General features: G+C 47.5%; 1 protein-coding gene across 3 annotated transcripts in view; it reads right to left on the bottom strand.

The window, feature by feature from the left end:
- Lig1 (DNA ligase 1) overlaps positions 1–18144 on the bottom strand; it is a 37367-nt gene that overhangs the window by 14040 nt on the left and 5183 nt on the right. For all 3 annotated transcript variants that reach the window (XR_004945922.1, XM_036199592.1, XM_036199581.1), the window contains exons 4-16: positions 16494–16629; positions 15141–15264; positions 12126–12221; positions 9891–9998; positions 8568–8693; positions 8351–8426; positions 7172–7252; positions 6855–6911; positions 4373–4545; positions 3509–3675; positions 3038–3114; positions 948–1039; positions 638–737 (exon numbers count right to left, since the gene is read on the bottom strand). Coding sequence is in view for 2 of the 3 variants with exons in the window: in XM_036199592.1 (XP_036055485.1) it covers positions 638–737; positions 948–1039; positions 3038–3114; positions 3509–3675; positions 4373–4545; positions 6855–6911; positions 7172–7252; positions 8351–8426; positions 8568–8693; positions 9891–9998; positions 12126–12221; positions 15141–15264; positions 16494–16629 (1413 nt within the window). In the remaining variant the exon portion in view is untranslated. The remainder of the gene's footprint in view (positions 1–637; positions 738–947; positions 1040–3037; positions 3115–3508; positions 3676–4372; positions 4546–6854; positions 6912–7171; positions 7253–8350; positions 8427–8567; positions 8694–9890; positions 9999–12125; positions 12222–15140; positions 15265–16493; positions 16630–18144) is intronic.

Here is an 18144-nt window from a genome sequence, read left to right as displayed (position 1 = left end):
ATCACTATGTGTCCAACTGTCAGTCACCACACATCATGCTGATTGTCTCCCTCAGCATGCATCCTCCATCACCCCTTGCTCACATCCTGAGAGCAAATGACTGTGTCCCACTCAAGGTCACTGCTAACTTATTCAGCTAGTCTAGGAAAGGGCAGAGTGGGTCAGACAGAGCTTGGCAGATAGTGGAGCCTCCAGAGGCTGAGCCACGGGGAGATCTGTAAGAAACTCATGACTGCTGTATGCCCAGCACTGAAGGCAGTCGGGCCCAGGTCAGGTGCCTTGGGGACATTTATAGAACTGCTCACCGCCCTCTTTCCTCTAGTATGGTCACAAAGTCAAAGGTCTTAGGTCAACTGCTGACCAAAATTCCTCCATGTGGCTCCCTATAGAGTCCTAATCCTCTCTGTGCCTGTAACATCTATTACGAGTAGTCACCAGCCTCTTCTCTGGGTCCCTTAGGGCTTTGGTTGGAACTCCTGGAGTCATGTGCCTGCAGCTCCACATGCCATCAGTATCTGCCTCTCACTGCTCACAACTCAAGTGTCATCCCTGTCGTCACTACAGTCCCTTATTGTTGTTAGACCCATGTCAGTCACTCACGTGTTAGCCATCACTCTGCCCCATCCCTGCATCTCACCAGAAGGTCTGCTTCAAGATCATGCTTTGTTCTTCCAACCACATCTTTCTGGCCTCTGCTGTCTTGCCCTTCCCAGCATCCACAACAGCTGGGGGAAATTCTATGAAAAGACCCACCAGCAGCTTAGTGATGAACATGACCTTCAGCTATTCAAGGACCCAGGGTCACTGAGGGCAGCGTATGGCATGTGACAGGGAAAGGAATGAGGTAGGCTGCCCAAGAGCATTTTCAGAGGAGAATAGGGCAACAGATGAAGACGGGAAGCCCTGGGAACACAGTGTTGGCATAAAAATGGACCACAGCGACTCACCTTGGCCAGGGGGTGTGAGGCTCACAGCCTGGGCAAGCGCGGCCAAGACTGACTGCTCAGCCAGCCCGAGGCGCAGCCGTCCACTTAGGGACCTGAGGAGAGAGCAGCAGGGGTGAGTGAGCTGGCCGCTCTCCAGTCTGGCCCTCCACACTTGGCCTGCTCCTATCTTCCCAATCTCTACCTTTTGTGGAACCTCTTAAATGTCCAGATAGTCTTCATGGCCTCAAAGGGACCCAAGATATCACACAATTCTTAAATGACAAGGAAACTGAGACCAGCCAGCAATGGCCATGACCACTGTTTATTCCTGGGAGACAAATGCAGGACCTTCCACAGGTGAGAGGATAGGGGCTTGAGGAAAGCAAGTCACAGGCAAAAGCTGAATCCGAACAAGAGTCTGCTAGCAGGTGTGATAGTCAAGAACCTGACCCAGCCCAGGCTGTGCTTTACGCCATTCACTATACAGGGAGCTAGCTGGGGGACTGACGGCATCAAACAGTAGGTACAGGGCAGAACACCTAAAAAACTGCTTCAAGACACACTTCAGGAGAGGTCAGGGAACTTCCTTCCACCGTCATGACAGCTTTATGCTGAACTCAGACCAAGGCAGACATAAGGAATCAATCACAGAATTTACCCTTGAGCTCTAGAATCCTTCTCTAGGCAGAATCACCAATAGAGGGCAGTTAGCCCGTGAAAGGAAGTTATCATGGTTTGATATGAAATATTCCCCACAAGCTCACATTGTAAATGCTTGTCAACAACTAGTGGTACTTTTTTGAGAGTGGAAACTTCAGGAAACAGCCTACCCGATGGAAGCAGGTCACTAGGTCACTGCACAGGAGATTATGCATGCCTTGGTTCTAGTCTTACTCTCTTGTTCCCTGTCTGCTGTGGCATAAGGAGCCTCCTGCACACACTCCTGTTGCCACAAACACTACCATGCCTTCCCCACCATAATGGACCCAAACCCTCCAAATCATGAACTAAAATACTCCTTTCCTCCATTAGGTATTCTTGTGGGCTGCAAGAATATATTATAGAGATTCAGCTGTGTATTTATTAAAGCTATACTTTGACCGGCCAAGGGTCTGTCAAAAGGTAAGCCATTTATTATGAATATTTGGTGTTATCCAGGTTTTAATATTTCAGCTGTCTTCTACTATGAAATTCTTACGTGCCCAAATATTCCCAGACCACCTGGCAAACAGTTCAGCTCCTCAGACCTGCTGAACTTCTAGGTAACTAACTCCCCCCCCCCCACACCACCCTACACCCCCACACCACCCAACCCCCTGCACAGCTAAGCCTAGGAGACAAACTGACTAGAGACTCATAGCTTTGTTTCTTGTGTAAATGAAGCTCAGACCTCCCCTTCCTTCCAGGCCTAGGGGCATGGCAGCAAGATTGACTGAGGATTATAGGGTGTTTTACATAACCAGGTGCAGTAAGGACTGGAGTGGAATTCCAGAGGTGGACACAGAACTGCACAGCCGGAGAGAGGAGAGGCAGAGCGAAGGGTAAGGCAGGAATAGAGGACACAGAACCGCATGGCAAGAAAGAAGACAAAGACAGAGGTTGAGTAGAGGGTAAAACAGATCTCTTGTAGAGTTTATCAGGGCCAGGGGTGAGGAGCCAGGAAGGATATAGATGGAGGACAAAGAAACAGAGGACAAAGATTAGGTCAAAAGCATAGGAGCTCACTAAAACTATGAGGACAGGAAAACTGGGCCCAGAGAGGAGCTGAATGTGAGGACAGGGCTGAAGCTGTATAGATAGAACTGACATAGAAGAAAAAAGTGAATGAACTAAAGAACTCAAGTGTATCTAGATTCATTTCCATGCCGCTGGTAGTGTCCCTTATGGGTCCCCGGGATAGTATAACATTAAGGCTGGTCCTTAATATTATACAAAAAGGTAGTTTGACCACAGTAATGCAGAAGTAACTAACAATGCTTCCTATGCAAAGTCAGAACTGGGCCATGTTAGTACTTTTCTCATCAAGGCAGTCAGGTTAACAGTGCTGGAGCTGCCAGATGCTCACCACGTAGGCCCATATGCCTCCCCAGTCTCACAAGCCCCAAGCTTACCTGGCAATGAACCGGGCTTCTGAGTGGCGGCAGGCAACAAAAAGACCCTTGATGATGTCCATCTTCTTGGCCATGGACTGAACAAAGTGGAGAATAGGGAAGGCATCATCAGAGGAGAAACTAGACACTTTTCAGCTTTTGAAAAGTTGCTGCCACCACCACCACCACCACCACCACCACCACCACCACCACCTGTTGTAGCCTCTTGCTCTGAGAGCAATGGATGACAATGAACTAGCTCTTTGCCTCTCTCCCTTTGTCCAACAAACACTAACAAGAGTTCTGACCCCCAGGAGGCATAGCTTTAGGTGCTAGGGTCTCCAGAGGAAGACAGAATGAGACACTGTGAACACACAGCAGAAAAGAACACTCAGCTCCCACAATCAAAGCACACAGTCCCCTCCACAAGCTTTGCTTTAGGTCCTGGGACATGTGGGTGTTGGGACGAGACACACTGACTGATCCACTTACAGCACTGCCAGTGAGCCGGGCAATGTCACAGAATTTGGTAAAGACCCCGGAGGTGGTGAGTGGAGGTGGGGGCAGCATGAGTCTCTGAGTGCTGCGGCTGTTCTCGGCCACCAGCCCCACATCACCCTTCTCAGCTACTTCAGCCCGGACGGACTCCAGTTGGCGACCTGGATAGAGGAGACAGAGGAGAAGGAAGAGGGAAGGGACACTGAGGTGACCGTGTCCCTTCCCTGGCGGATGTTTCTCCAGTTATCTGGGCTTGTGGGCTTCCCCCTTCCTACAGACTGCTTCATTGGTACAACTAGTAAGGGCCTGCTCCCATCAGGTCAGTGTGGAAGCCTAAGAGACAGTCACTCAGAGGAAGACAGGCAGCGGAGTGAGCACACCCAGACTCAGAGACATGTGAACGGGACTGAAATCCTCAGGGTGGGATGAAGCCAACGGGAGTGAAGAGGGTTTGCTGTTCTATCCTTAGTTGGTTTCTAACGGTCTCCAGCCTCTTGTTTATTGTGTTTCTGTTGCTCTACCTTTCTAAAATAGCAATTACCATATGGGGTATACCTTGACCTTGTTTATGGTCCAAAGCAGAGTCCCAGTACAGCACACTTAGGTGAGAGCAGGAGCTCACGAGATGGATAGTCAGGCAGTCAAGGCAACTCAATGGCTGAGTTTTGTCCTGGTGTCGTGCCTCTCCATCCCACAGTCCCTGTCCCAACACAGGCTGTGCCTCCACACCCTGTACCACCCAGATCTTAAAACTCTGGCCCTGTCAAGTACTCTTCCCCACTGGCCTCTTCCTCTGCCTTGACCCACCCCCAACTCCTTCACAGCCCCCAAGTCCCCCCTCCTGTTGGTCCCTCCTACCTGTGGCCTGGGCAACTGCCTTGAGGAGGACACCATCACCAACACCCAGCTCTAGTCCCTGCTGAGGAGGCCCAAGGCGGCTGAGGCTGAGGTAAAGGACAGGGAGCAGGTCTGGAGGTGACAGGGCCACCACGGAGCGCAGCAGGTTGCTCAGTGTCTCCACCATCTTGAGCCTGGAGGAAAGGGCCAGAGTGTGTCCACCTATCTCATGGTCAGTAGGGTGTGGGGGTCCCAGGAAGTGAGGGGGTGGGCAAACGAACAAGAGAAAGGAGAGGGAGAGAGGGCCAAAGGAACAAGGACAGCTTGCCTGTGGAAGGGTTGACTGTGAAAATGACAATGTCGATGGTAGTAATCACTAACAGGACAGCAGCCACGCACAGACACTGCCTGAAGAAGGCACTGCTGTTAAATCCTTCCCACCATTTAACTGATGGGTCCTCATGTCCCCTCTGAGACAGGTGACACTATTATCTTCAGTTTGCAAGTGAGAAAACAGGCATGGAAACACTTAGGACTTGCCCAAGGTCATGAAGCATCAGGTTGAAGTTCAGGCCAAGGCTGTCCATTCCACTGAAAATGTCCAGCCACTGAAAATGATGGTCATGCTACCTGTGAAATGTTGGTTATGGTGACACAGAAACTGTGGGTTTTCTACTTGCCCAGCTGAAGAGGCTGTGTGGGCTGGGGACGAAGACGGAGGGGGTGCCTGAGAACAGGCCGGCTAAACACCACGGTGGGAATGCCAGAAAAGAAACCAGGTCAGAAGCGGGCAAGTGTCACAATGCAAATGAAGGCAGGAATCCCTGTCACTTACAGCTTTGTGTCTACATCTTGAATTGGATCATCTTGGTTCTAATGATGGTCCTAAACCAGAATAAGACATCAACACAAGGAAGCAAGTCCAGATACATGAGGACACTCCATTGTTTTTGAAGGTTTTCTAAAAAATCTTCCAAAAAACCTTAAAAAGAAAGGGAGAGAGGGAGAGAGGGAGAGAGGGAGAGAGGGAGAGAGGGAGAGAGGGAGAGAGGGAGGGAGGGAGGGAGGGAGGGAGGAAGGAAGGAAGGAAGGAAGGAAGGAAAGCAAATTGTATACCCCTGTCCCCATGATTTTGGATTATGGGTTAGGACAGCCACCTGCAGTTCCTTCTCAGTAGAATGTATGAGATTCTCTAAAACCTAATGTTTCCCTATGTCGTGTTGATAATTTTGTCTCCACAGAAGGTAGAGATGTATGGTCTCCCCTTTATTCATGGGGAAACTGAGTCTCAGAGATGGAGGCTGAGCCACCTGCCACAGGCACAAAGCCAGGAAGCAGAGCAATGTTAACTGTCCCCTTGGCCACCTTACCAGCTGCTACTACGAGCCACTTTCTGAGCTACAGCTATGCTGGTTCTCAAGGTCCTTCCCACGTCCTCCATCACCTCACTGTGAGGTTACACCCCATGGGAAGTTCTTAAACATTCCCAAGGAAACATTTCTAATGAAAAAGCAGTAAGGGCAGCCTAAAGATGTATAAAAATGAAGGGATATTATAGAAAAATTTAAATATGCCAGGAAAGCTTAAGTCAACATGGAGAAGTAAAAATGAGGTTGATTAAACATGCAGGGGCAGAATGAGGTACACTCCATAATACTTACAGCACCTAGACATACAGAAGAAAGCCCAGGAAGGGACAGGATTTGGGAGAGGAGCAGAGGAGCCAACATGGACCACTGATGCTGATACTGAGCATCACTGGGAGGGAAGGCTCTGCAGGGTAAGTTTGGCAAGCGAGGTCACCCTCTATGTAACCAAGATTGGACATCCATTCACTTAAGATGAGGAAGCAAGACTGACGTCACTTTGTGTGACACATTTCCTGTAATTCCTAGAATCTGTTTCCTAACCCTGCAGATCTGGCTGACCCTTCTGTTTCACGCAGGCACATTCAACCTTTGACACTGACAGGTGAGGTCATCTGCAAGGTTCAGGCTCCAGAACAGTGCAATGAAGTTACAAGCAATGAGAGACAGCTCTCACGATGCATTAAGTGTAATACATCTGTGTTCAGCCACATCCACAGCCATCTTGGCTGCATGCAGCCTTTGGACACAGGCTAGACCCACTCAGACTAAGAGAATATGCCATCAGAAATAATTCTGTAGCCAGGTGTAGTGGCACATGCCTTAAATCCCAGCACTCAGAAGGCAAAGGTAGGCAAATCTCCATGAGTTTGAGGCCAGCCTGGTCTACACAGTAACTTCCAAACCAGCCAGGGCTACATAGAGAGATGTTGTCTCAAAAACCAAAATAAAAAGAAATGATGCTGAGGGTCTTCTGAGGCTGGGCCTCAAAATGATGTGAGCCATTTTTATGAATATACAGTGACTATGATGGGGAGAAGAGGTGAAAAAAGACCACAGGGTAGGAGGTAGCACACGATGCCATGCTCAAGACAGAGCCACAGAGCAGCTGCCCCCAGAACTGAGTAATTAATTACCGAGCAGAAACCTCCTCTATCTTCTCAAATGTCCGGGCCACAGCGAGAAAAGGAACCCTGGGGAAGGAAAAGAGGTGTAAGAACCACTTGACTAGGACATGACATCCTGTATCCATCCTGCTTCCTCACACCCTCCTAGGGGACAGCTTTGCCAACACCAAAATGCAGAGGCAACTATCCACTAACCCTTCCCATGGTGCCGTGTCCCAAAACAGGAATGGGAGAAATGTGACAACTCCTCCAATAGAGGCCGAAGTGACAGCCTCCCACAGTCACAGGGACAGAAGTAGGACAGCATGGGAAGGCTAACTTCTTACTTCTGGCCATGTTTCCAGCAGGCATCTTCAATGGGATGGTAGTTACTCTTGGAAGGATTATAATTTGTTGGATCCAGGATTCTAAGAAGGCAAAGGAGATATAAAATTGGGTAACTCTGGGTCTACAAAGTTACTTCTCAAAGGAATGTTTCTACTTGTTTTGGATCTGGCTCACAAGGCCAAAGGCTACCACATTTCCATCTCTTCACTGGTAGAATCTAGGCAGGTCTATCTATCACTGGGCCTCTAGCCCCTCACTGGTTGATTCTAGATAGGTACTTTTCTACTGAACCATACCCCCAACCCCTCACTGAGAGGCAATTCTATGTAGGGGTTCTACAATTGAGCCATACTTCTAGCCCCTCGCTGGTGGGTTCTAAGCAGGTACTCTACCACTGAGCTACACTCTCAGCTCCTCACTAGGTGGTGATTCTAAAAGAGTCCTCTACCACTGAGCAACAACCCCAGCCCACATATGGTTTTGAGTAAGGCAAGAATGGGGTCTGATCCCATTAGTTTATAGAATGACTCTGCCACCTATCCAGACTGTCCATTCAACAAATCTTGTGCTCATAAACAGTGGTGTAAGACTGGCCCAATCACAGTAAAACAATCACGTAGCAGCCTATTCAGAGAACCACAAGTCTAATCCACAGTTATTATCAGGAAAGAGAAGCAGCTCTACATGGTCTGTACCCATTAGCCACCCAGGGTTGGCACAGAGGCCCTCAGGAGATATCAATGAAGATATCTGTTGTTTCTAGAACATGTGCTCAACCTGGTAAGTTCAGTATGGTAGAATCAAAGTGCTGAGAACTGAGGACAGAGTGGATGGGTGGGGACCAGTGGACAAAGGAGCTTAAGATTTTGTCCAGGGGATAGTGCAGAACCACTCTAGGCAGGTGGGTAGGGGGAGAGTTAAGAAAATCCATGATTACAGTGTTGTGTCACATAGGTGCCCTTACTCCTCTCAGGGTCAGACTGGAGGCCAAGCAATCAATGGGTATGCAAACTCTCCCTGAGCAGTTCTTACTCCGCCTGCAACCAAAGGGGCCAAAGATGCCCAAAACACTGACCAATGGCCGAGCCCTGTGAGAGGAGGGAGCCCAATCCAGGGCTGAGTCATGGGATGGAAAAGGGAATTTGCTAGCTGTTTGTCAGGCCTGGGCACCGACTCACCCCTTGGTCTCTTCCTTCCCTGGAGTACCTGACTCTTCTTGTTTCACTTCAGCTTTCAGTGCTGGCTTCCGGGGGGCTGCAAGGAAAGACGGGGAGTAGAGGGTCCTTACTCCTGATGGTCCCCACCTCCCAAGCCCTGTCCAGCCAGCACAGCCTGCAGAGCCCACAACCTGTTGCCAGCACAGCCCAGAGGGACAGAGAAGACAGAGGTGCTCACTGAAGAAGCTGCTGAGTGTCTTGCCACCTCTGGCAGGAGGCTTGCTCTGCTCCTCTTCCTGAGGCTTCTGTTTCATGCCAGCTTTACACACTGGAACATTCTCTTTCTTTGTCAGGGGTACCAACTCTGAAATGAGAGAGGACAGATGGTGATACAAACTGTTTCTACCTCTAGACTTTAAGATTCCAAGGTCACTGTGCCCTAGAAGTAGAAAATCGAACAATTCTGACCTTTCTCCATCTGCTACATAAACGCAGGGCCTCTCTGGCCTGATGTTTACTCCTCAGTGCTAGTGAAAGCACAGCTGGCACTGGGCCAGAAAGACTTAGGAATGGGTGAAAAGAAAACTCAGCACCCAGCTGGGTGGCATCTGCCTGAAATCCCAGCTATTTAGAACAGACAGAAGGACTGCAAAACTACAAGGCCACCCTGGACTGCACAGGAAAATCCTGTCTCAGACAAACAAATGAACAAACCTACAGCTGGGGGGGTGGCTCAGTGGTAGAACACCTGCCTAGAATCCCCAGTGGGAGGCTGGGGGTATGGCTCAGTAGCAGAGCACCTGCCTAGAACCCACTAGTGAGAGCGCTGAGGTGCAGCTCAGTGTTAAACACTTGCCTAGCACGAGTCAGGCTCTACATTCCACCACCAGCATCATAAAAAAAATACAATAAAATAACTGAAATCTTAGCGTGATTTGAACCAACAGTCCCACTTTTCTTGTACTTGTAGAAAACCAGATCTCAGTAGGTCATAAAACTGTCTCTGCAAATGTCATCTATGACACAGGAGTCTCAAAAACACCAGGGCGCAGAAGCTGCACCATGGCCTCCAAGGGCATTCCCACTTCTGAATCTCATAACTAAGTTTAGATGTTGCTCTTAACACCAACTTAGTTCATTGTATTTGATTGGCACCTATGATGTCTTTGTTTTTGTTTATTTTGCTTCGTTTTTTGTTTTTTCGTTTGGTTTTTCAAGACAGGGTTTCTCTGTGTAACAGTCCTGGCTATCTTGGAACTCACTTTGTAGACCAGGCTGGCCTGGAACTCACTGAGAGCCACCTGACTCTGTCTCACAAGTGCTAGGATTAAAGGCATACACCACCACTGCCCAGCTTGGCACCTATCATGTCTAAAAGCTTTTTCCTCTTTTTCCCTCATGCAAACAATAAAACCAATACTAACAATAAAACCTATGATTATCTTGGAGTTCACACTGAACCAGCTTGGGCTAGAGTCTGTGCCTTGTTTTAAATGACCCACCATCAAAAGACAAGTAACACCCTAATTAGGACATGAAGCTGGGGGGATAAGCTACTCACCAGGAGACTTTGCAGGCTCAGGGGGCACTATGGGCTGGACCCCCTCCTTTTCTTCCTTCTGTTTTACATCTTCAGCCTCTGTGAGGCTTTCTGTTGGGGTCTGTGTTTCTGGTAACAGACAGAAACATTAAATGGCAGTGAGGCCCAGAGGCACTCCTGTTAGGATTCTGCCGCCACTCCAGCTGCATGGCCACAAACGCACAGTTCAGCAGCTAAGTAATGGGTCTATGTCATCAGTGCGCACTGGTGATAACATGCGCACAACATGGCCACACAGTCGGCGCATGCATGTGTGGCATAGCTCCATAAGCCCACCCGAACATGTTCACGGGAATCTTTAAAAAGCCGGACACAGACTCCCTGTCCTCTCTGTTCTGTTCTCTGCTGCCCCCACTCCCTCCCTCCTCCGCCCCCTGCTCTCTGCATGTGCTTCTTCCCCAGGCCTGGTTCTTTTTGTCTTCCCCTCCCAATAAAGCTCTGATGCTAGGTTTTATCGTGGCTCGTGCTTCATGGCATTTCCACACGGTAACCAGCACTGCCTATCCTTTTTAAAAACAACTCCTACACATTAGACAGTCCTAGGCAGGAAGGTCAAAGCCTGCCTGGACTACAAAGTAAATTTAATTTTTAGTCTGGGCAACTCTGAGACCCTGTTTCAAAACAAGATAATGAAATGTAACTCAGTAATCCAGCACTTTCCTAGCCTAAACATTTTTTTGTTTTTGTTTTTTTAACAAAACATGCTGAAAAGTTATCCCCCTGGTAATGATAACATCACAAACATTAACTTGGAGGAAATTTGCCTTAGGACAAAGATACTCCTTTTACTTCAAGATATTTAGAATGGCTAAAATCTCCGACTTATAGGGAAATTTTTTACCAACTACAAATTGCCAACAGGAAATCAAGTCTCCACCAAATAATTCAAACCTGCCATAGGAAACTGAGCCTAATTTTTTTCTTATCACATAAATAAGACCCTGGGTGTGTCAGAAACTGCAACTGATGGAGTCATAGACAGCCCTAATGGTTTCCCAACCCCCCACACACATCCCTGCATCCCCACCCCCATTTCCCTACACTGCACCAAGAAAAAGGGAACCCTCTCAACAGCCTGACATTCTGCATGCAGTCTCCAAGGGAGCAGAGCGACACCTGCTGGACATTAAATGAAAACTGAGGGAATTTTAAGTTTTCAGCTCTCAAAGTAAGAGGTAGGTCTAGTAAAGGCAATGTGTCCCCATCTTCGGGTAGGGCCACCTGCTGTACCCAGTCCATGAAGGGCCTCAGGAATGTACGTGACAACTCACAGAACAGTATGCTCCTGCAGACATTCTGTCCGTGGTTTATGGCCCTTGATATCCAGATAATCCTGTTCAGCGGGTTGTGGTTCCCCACCAAAAGTCTAACCCAATGGTTTCAAAGGTGGCTTAACGCCCAAAGTCTAGACCAATAGTTTCAAAAAAATTACCTTGCCCCATATCTTTTCTACCCAAATCAAGCATGTAATTTCCAGCTTGCAGTTTTTCCTTATAAAAAACCTCTACCCCTGGGCTCATGGCAGCCACATTTCCTTCCATCTGCTGTGCAGTGGCCCACGTTGAACCTGACAATAAAAGGACCCTTATGTGCTTGCATCAGAAATTGGCTCCTTGGTGGTCTCTGGGGGTTTCAAGAAACCGGTACAACACATCTCAAAGAATATCCTTCGATAAACTTACTACCCTGCAATTGAGATGTACTGTATGAGAGAAGAATAAATTTTGAAAAAAAAAGAAAAATAAAAAAAATAAGTAAAACTTCAGCAAAGCAATGGTAAAAAAAAAAAAAAAAATTATTCCATTAAATAACAACAAAATTAGTTATACACAATAATGAATTAAGACAAAAAAATGTTTCATAACATTTTCATGATGAGCTTCTGTGTACTGGAGTATGGAATGTTTATTCATTTAACTATTTGAAACAGGGTCTTGTAATGTGGAGCAAACGGACCTCAAACTGGCAGTGATCCTCCTGCCTCAGCCTCCTGAGTGCTATAATTACAGACATAGGCTACTAAGTCTGGCTCCAAGTGTGAAATGTTGACTTAAAGGTTTAGATATCAGATCTGGAAGTCCAAACATCTTGTACTGCACACACCTCCCCACTCCCAGACCCTTGAAGGTCCCCATTCTATGTGTGCATGTACACACACACACACACGCGCGCGCTCCTCTCATCCTGATCCCTCACCTTCTTTCTTCTTCCTTTTCTTGGCTGCTCTGTCTTTGTCCTCATCCTGCTCTTCCACAGTGTCCTCAATTGTCCGTTTTGGGAGCTGCTTCCGAGCTGGGGAGGCAAAGGGAGCACTATGGCTGACCACAGTTTATCTGTGTCTGCCCCAGTGAGATCAAACTCTGCCTGGTCAACAGGACGACTTAGAAGGTTCCAGATCCCCTTCCTCTTCTGTACCTGCCATAGCCAGTATCCCAGTAAGCATCTCATCCTTCAGGCTCCGAATCTGTGACCTTGACTGAGTTACTTAACCTCTGTCTGTCCCTCCCCTTCCTACATTCTGAGAAGGAAACAAGTTCTAGTAAACATAACAGCTGGTGTCTGAGAGAGAGCCTTGAGGATCCAGCCAGTACTCTGTACTCACCTCTTACCACACACTATCCTCAAGCTGCCTCACTGCTCTTCAAACCACAATGTATTTTCTAGAAACACCAGAGTCAGAACTCACACACACACTGTGTTATTCCTACCTGGGGCCTTTGCACATGAGGCTCCTATCTGGGATGTCTCCACTTGCCTTTTACAAACCTTCGGAGCTTCCAGAGCAGCCCTGTGACCATCTCTACCCAGGGAAGCATTCAGGGAACTGCATATGTGATATTAAACTTTAGCACTTACAGAGGGGGACAAACTGGAGAACATAGTTTTAACCATATACTATGATCTGAACACAATTTCAATTCTAAATTATAAGCAGTTTTTTTTTTTTAAAGCTAAGGGTGTGGGTTCCTATTTGAAGGGACTCTAACCAGCCCAAGCTTGGCAAAACATGGCTCTGGCAGGCGTTGCCCTTCTCCCCCACTGCCTCTGCCTTGCTAAAAACCATTAGACTACATTCCTAAAGCTGGACACCAATGTCTAGTCCCTTATTTGTCCACTTTCTCCTCCTGAGGCTGACTACCAACATCCAACTATCAAAGTATTAAAGTCAAGTAATCAAAAGACCCTTTTGGCTGACCTAATTAACACGCCCAATTAAAATTAAACACCTCATCCTAACACAAGGTTTCCTCTGTGCTACCTCTGTCTCCTCTCTATCCAGAGGCAGTCCTTTGTCCCCCTTCTGGGTCAAATACCTCTTCCTCCATCCCTTATTCCCTTCCCCTTCTCCCTCATCATCTATCTCCTATCTTTGCCTCTTATTCCCTGCTCTTTGTCTCTCTGAGGCAAATAAATCTCCTTTGTGCTGAGAAGTTGGTCTTGGGGTATCCTGAGCCAATACTGATTTCTTTACTATTGATTAAAACTTGACCAAACCTGGAATTCCTAGGAAACACACCTCTGTGCCTGTGAGGGCATTCCTGGTGAGTTTTAACTATGGGAAACTCGCCCTGAATTTGAGAGGCAGCATCCTACCATCTGGGGACAGGAAATGTATGAAAACAAAGGAAGAGAAAGCGAGCCGAGCACCAGTATTGTCTCCTTTTGCTTCTAGACATGGATGCAATGTGGCCGGCTGTCATGCCTTCCCAATCATTATGGACTGCATTCTCAAAGTGTGAACCAAAATAAACTCTCCTAGCTTTAAGATGCTTTGGGCAGGTCTTTTGTCACAGTAATGAGAAGGAAAAACAACAACAACAAAAAAAAAAACAAATACACCAAGTCTTCAAAATCTGACATGACATGCTGTATGTACATGTCAATTCAGACATCAGGTTTTTGTCATGAATATTTAATCTGTGTTTGGGTTTTTAAAAACTGACAGCATTCTGTATAAAAAGCAGATTCCTACACCCACATTGCTCATGGGACACTGGAAAGTCTTCACTTGCTGAAGCCAGCTCTGGTGGAAGATCTGTATGAACTGCTTGGGTCCAGTGGTGTTGCAGTATTTGGGGTTTTCAATTTCAAGTCTGCAGACTGCACTGGCTGAACTGGTGACCATCACAGATCTGAAGACTGGACATGCGCGTTTGCACCAGCTTCACAATGTCCTGCTGTGGATATCGCTCTGTGTAAATAAAGTTCTGATTGGCCAGTGGCCAGGCAGGAAGTATAGGCGGGACAAGAGAGAAGAGAATTCTGCGAAGTAGAAGGCTGGGGAGAGACACCGCCAGCTGCCGCCATGAAAAGCAACATGTAAAGACACTGGTAAGCCACAAGCCATGTAGCAAAGTATAGACTAACAGAAATGGGTTAATTTAAGATAGAAGAAGTAGATAACAAGAAGCCTGCCACGGCCATACAGTTTCTAAACAATGTAAGTTTCTGTGTGCTTTCTTGGTTGGGTCTGAGCAACTATGGGACTGGCGGGTAAGAGATTTGTCCTGACTGGGCCAGGCAGGAAAACTCTAACTACAATGTCCATTAACTAAAACACCACAACTTTACAAGTTCCCATCTCAAGTCACGACATTACAAGTCATGAGACCAGGCTCAGAGTCCTCAGGTCACATGTGGGCTCTCACCTGGCCCTTCTCCACACCAAGTCTTCTCCTTCCAGCCTGTCTCAGGCTGATTCCCTAGGAATTCTCCAGTCTATTCACTCAGTGTTCCCAACTCTGTGTTCCCTGTGCCAGAACTCCAGACCTAAGTGACCAAGATGTTCCCAATTTACTCACACTACCTGGAATTCTCTCCCTTTCTCCTATACCACCTGGCTCTCTTTGCCTTTTAGGGATCAGCTTAGTACCCTCTCTTCTGGAAGTCTCCACACATGCACCTTTGTGCTCCTACCCAGAGCCATGGGTAGCTATCACTCCCCATGACAATCACAAGCGCTGACTGTGGGCCAAGCCTGACCCATCAGCTTTACATGAATCAGCCTTTGATCCTGGCACTTCTGGGCAGTTGGCACTATATTTCAGACCAAGTAGCCACACCTCCATAAAGGTGAAGCTGTTTGCCTCAGGTCACACAGCTGAGGGACAGTTAACCATGCTTGCTCCCACAGTACGACCATCAGGGCCACTCGAAGGAGGACCACCATGGGCAGTACAGACGGAAAGGAAGGAGTTGGCCTGTCCTTACCAGTGCGACGCTTCGGGAATCCTGATGGGGAGATGTCCATGGAGGGGCTGCTGAAGAAAGGACTGTTCTCAGGACATGTGTCAGGGCTGGGAGGAGAGCTCTGTTTGGAGTCTGACACGGACTTCTGGAAGGAGACAGGAAACAGTTCCAGAATAAAGAGGACGCATGACACCTGGCAGTTGCAGCACCACGCTTCAGAGCAGAATGGACTCAGTCTCATCCCCACTCAAGCCATTTTCTCATCTAGGTAATCACCTGACCCACCAAAACAGTCTTAGTGTCCCAGATTCACTCCATTATTGACCCCAATATCAATTCTGCCTCTTAAAGTAACAGAATCTTCCTTTTTCAGCTGTATGTCTGGTGGCCTAACCAAAGACTATCTATCAACCTCCTTTGGAGTTAGTACATTCATGGGCCTGAGTACTACATTCCACAGCCTCCTCTGCACCTAGTATGGTCATGAGTCTAAGAACTGTATTTTCAGACTTCCTTGTATCTCCCACAAGGTGCAAGGAGAGGACTAACTCTTGCACATTATCCTGTGATACCATACACCATGGCATGTGCATGTGCACACACAGACACACACAGAATTTATAAAAAAAATTTACATAGAAGCAAGAAGAGTCACAAGGAAATGTGACCACAGAAACCACAGACAGAGACCATAAGGCTGCCTCAGAAGACGGAGAAACAGGCTTCTAGAAACATGGAAGTGGTCTTCCCTACAGGCTCCAGAAAAATGGTCCTGCCCACACCCTAAGATAACCCACTCCAGGTATCTGACCTACAGAATTATGGGATAATTGTGAAATAAGGAGGTGCCATAAGTATGTTCTTCATGAAGCACCTGAGGCATGATGACGATGTCAAGGGGCCGAATGAGCCCCACATGCCAGAGAAGAGGTAGACTGGGACCTTGTACCCCAACCCTCCTGCTGTGGGCATTGCTTGTCTCCCGGACAACGTCCCCAGTCTTCCTGTACAGCTACTGCACTCAGCTGTACAGATGAGTAGGCCAAAGGCCAGCAAGATGGCTTGGTGGGCAAAGGTGCTTGCCACACGAGCCTAGAGACTTGAGTGCAATTCCTAAAACTCATGTGAAAGTGGAAGAAGGGAACACCGCAAAGTTGTCCTCGGACCTCCACTCACACAGCCAGGATACATACACACACACACACACACACACACACACACACACACACAGCCAGGATACATACACACATACACACACACACACACACACACAGCCAGGATACATACACACATACACACACACACACACACACACACACACACACACACAAATTAAATTTAGGAAAGAAAAACCAGCAGGCTGCTAGAACCTACCTGGACTTTGGGGGTGCCAGGAGCTTCATCTTCTTCCTCCCCTTCACTGCTTAGGACTTGGGCTGCCTTCCTTCCTGGCCTCTTCACTGGAGAATCACTCTCAGGCACCACTCCATTCCTCTCCTTCAATGCCACCCTAGAAGGTGGGAGGGAGATCTGGAGCACATAGCAGGCAGATGGGGACTGCCAAAAAAACTCTGCATTCCCTTCTCTTCCATTTAAGTGAGCACCTTTTAGGCACCTCCATGGCATTCACTATTTTTTTTTCTTTTGAGATGGTCTCGTGCAGCCAAGGCTGGCTTCAAACTCAGTATGTAGCAGAGACCGACTTTGAATTCCTGATCCTCTTGCCTATATCTCACCAGAACTCAGATTATGGTATGCCACCATACTTGACTTTGTTATATGCAATTAAGTATTCTTCCCTCCATCCCTTTCTCCGTCCTACGCCCAAGGCATCCTGAGCCCATGTCATAGTAACATGTCATGAAAAGCAGATGGATTTCTTGGCAGGGATCAGGCACCAGCTTGACACTAAAATTCGTATGGAGACCTTCTATCTTGTCACAGGAGTTTCAGCATAGTAGACAGTCACCCAGGCAACAGCACAACAGCCTCAAGTTTTACATGAAGAAAGGGAGACTGTTACTCTCCCCTATCCTCTTGATGCCAGCTCTGAGCTCCCAGTTTATGGGGGACACATGCATGATGGCATATGTGTTGATGGCAATCACTCAAGTGCTTATTGTCCTCAGAAAACTCAGTCAGAAAGAACAGAGGACACCTGTAGTGAGTAGCTAGCTGTCCCAGCTTTGACCTGGAAGTACTACCTCCAGTGAGGCTTCAGGTAACTACCTATCACCTGCTCCTAAAGTGGGGCCGAGACAGAAGCCCTTAAGACCCAAGATCTGGATATGCCGGCTCTCTTGGTTCTGGTGATCCTAGATGATGGATGGTATTTGGAGCGGAGTTCTCCAGAGAACCCAGCTGCACCTCACCTCTCCCGGATCCTATAACCAACCCCTGTACTAGTAAGTTACCCCCAAAACAAACCTCCTTTTTAACTACGTGGAGTTGCCTTAATAAATCCCCCTATAGCCACGGTGAGTACCAGCTACTCCATACTTCCTGGTGACAGGCACTCATCCTATGGAACTTCTTTACAAACAGGGAAGCAGGTCCATGCTCAGCACCACAGAGAGTTCTACAGACTTTCGGAGAGTAGAGGAATGGCCATCTACTTGGTTCACCTCAAAACCAGAGTGTCTAGAGCTATATCTGACACACAGAAGATCCTCGAGATCTGTTTTATGAGTAAATGCATCTGTATGACTATACATGAACATAACAACATAAAGAAGCAATCTGTGTATATAATAGTCTCATTTTTTGTTATTTAAAGGTATGGTAACAGTGCTTGTTAATGAGTATGGATTACAGGTCAAGCATTGTGCCAGCCACTTGAGCTCTAACAGTGGCAAATATGTAGACCCTGGGGTCTAGTATAAGAGATATGTATCCATTCATCAGATATATTAAGCATCTACCATGCCAATAAATGTGTTTGCTGCAGCACTGCCAACTGGTCACAGTGCTTTCCTCTAGTGGAAAGAGGCCAAAAACTTTTTTTTAATTTTTAAAAACTTTTTAA

Source organism: Onychomys torridus, chromosome 1, assembly GCF_903995425.1.
Source record: "Onychomys torridus chromosome 1, mOncTor1.1, whole genome shotgun sequence".
Classification (NCBI taxonomy): Eukaryota; Metazoa; Chordata; class Mammalia; order Rodentia; family Cricetidae; genus Onychomys; species Onychomys torridus.
The sequence above is the reverse complement of the archived record's forward strand: the minus strand, read 5'-3'. Positions and strand labels throughout refer to the sequence as shown.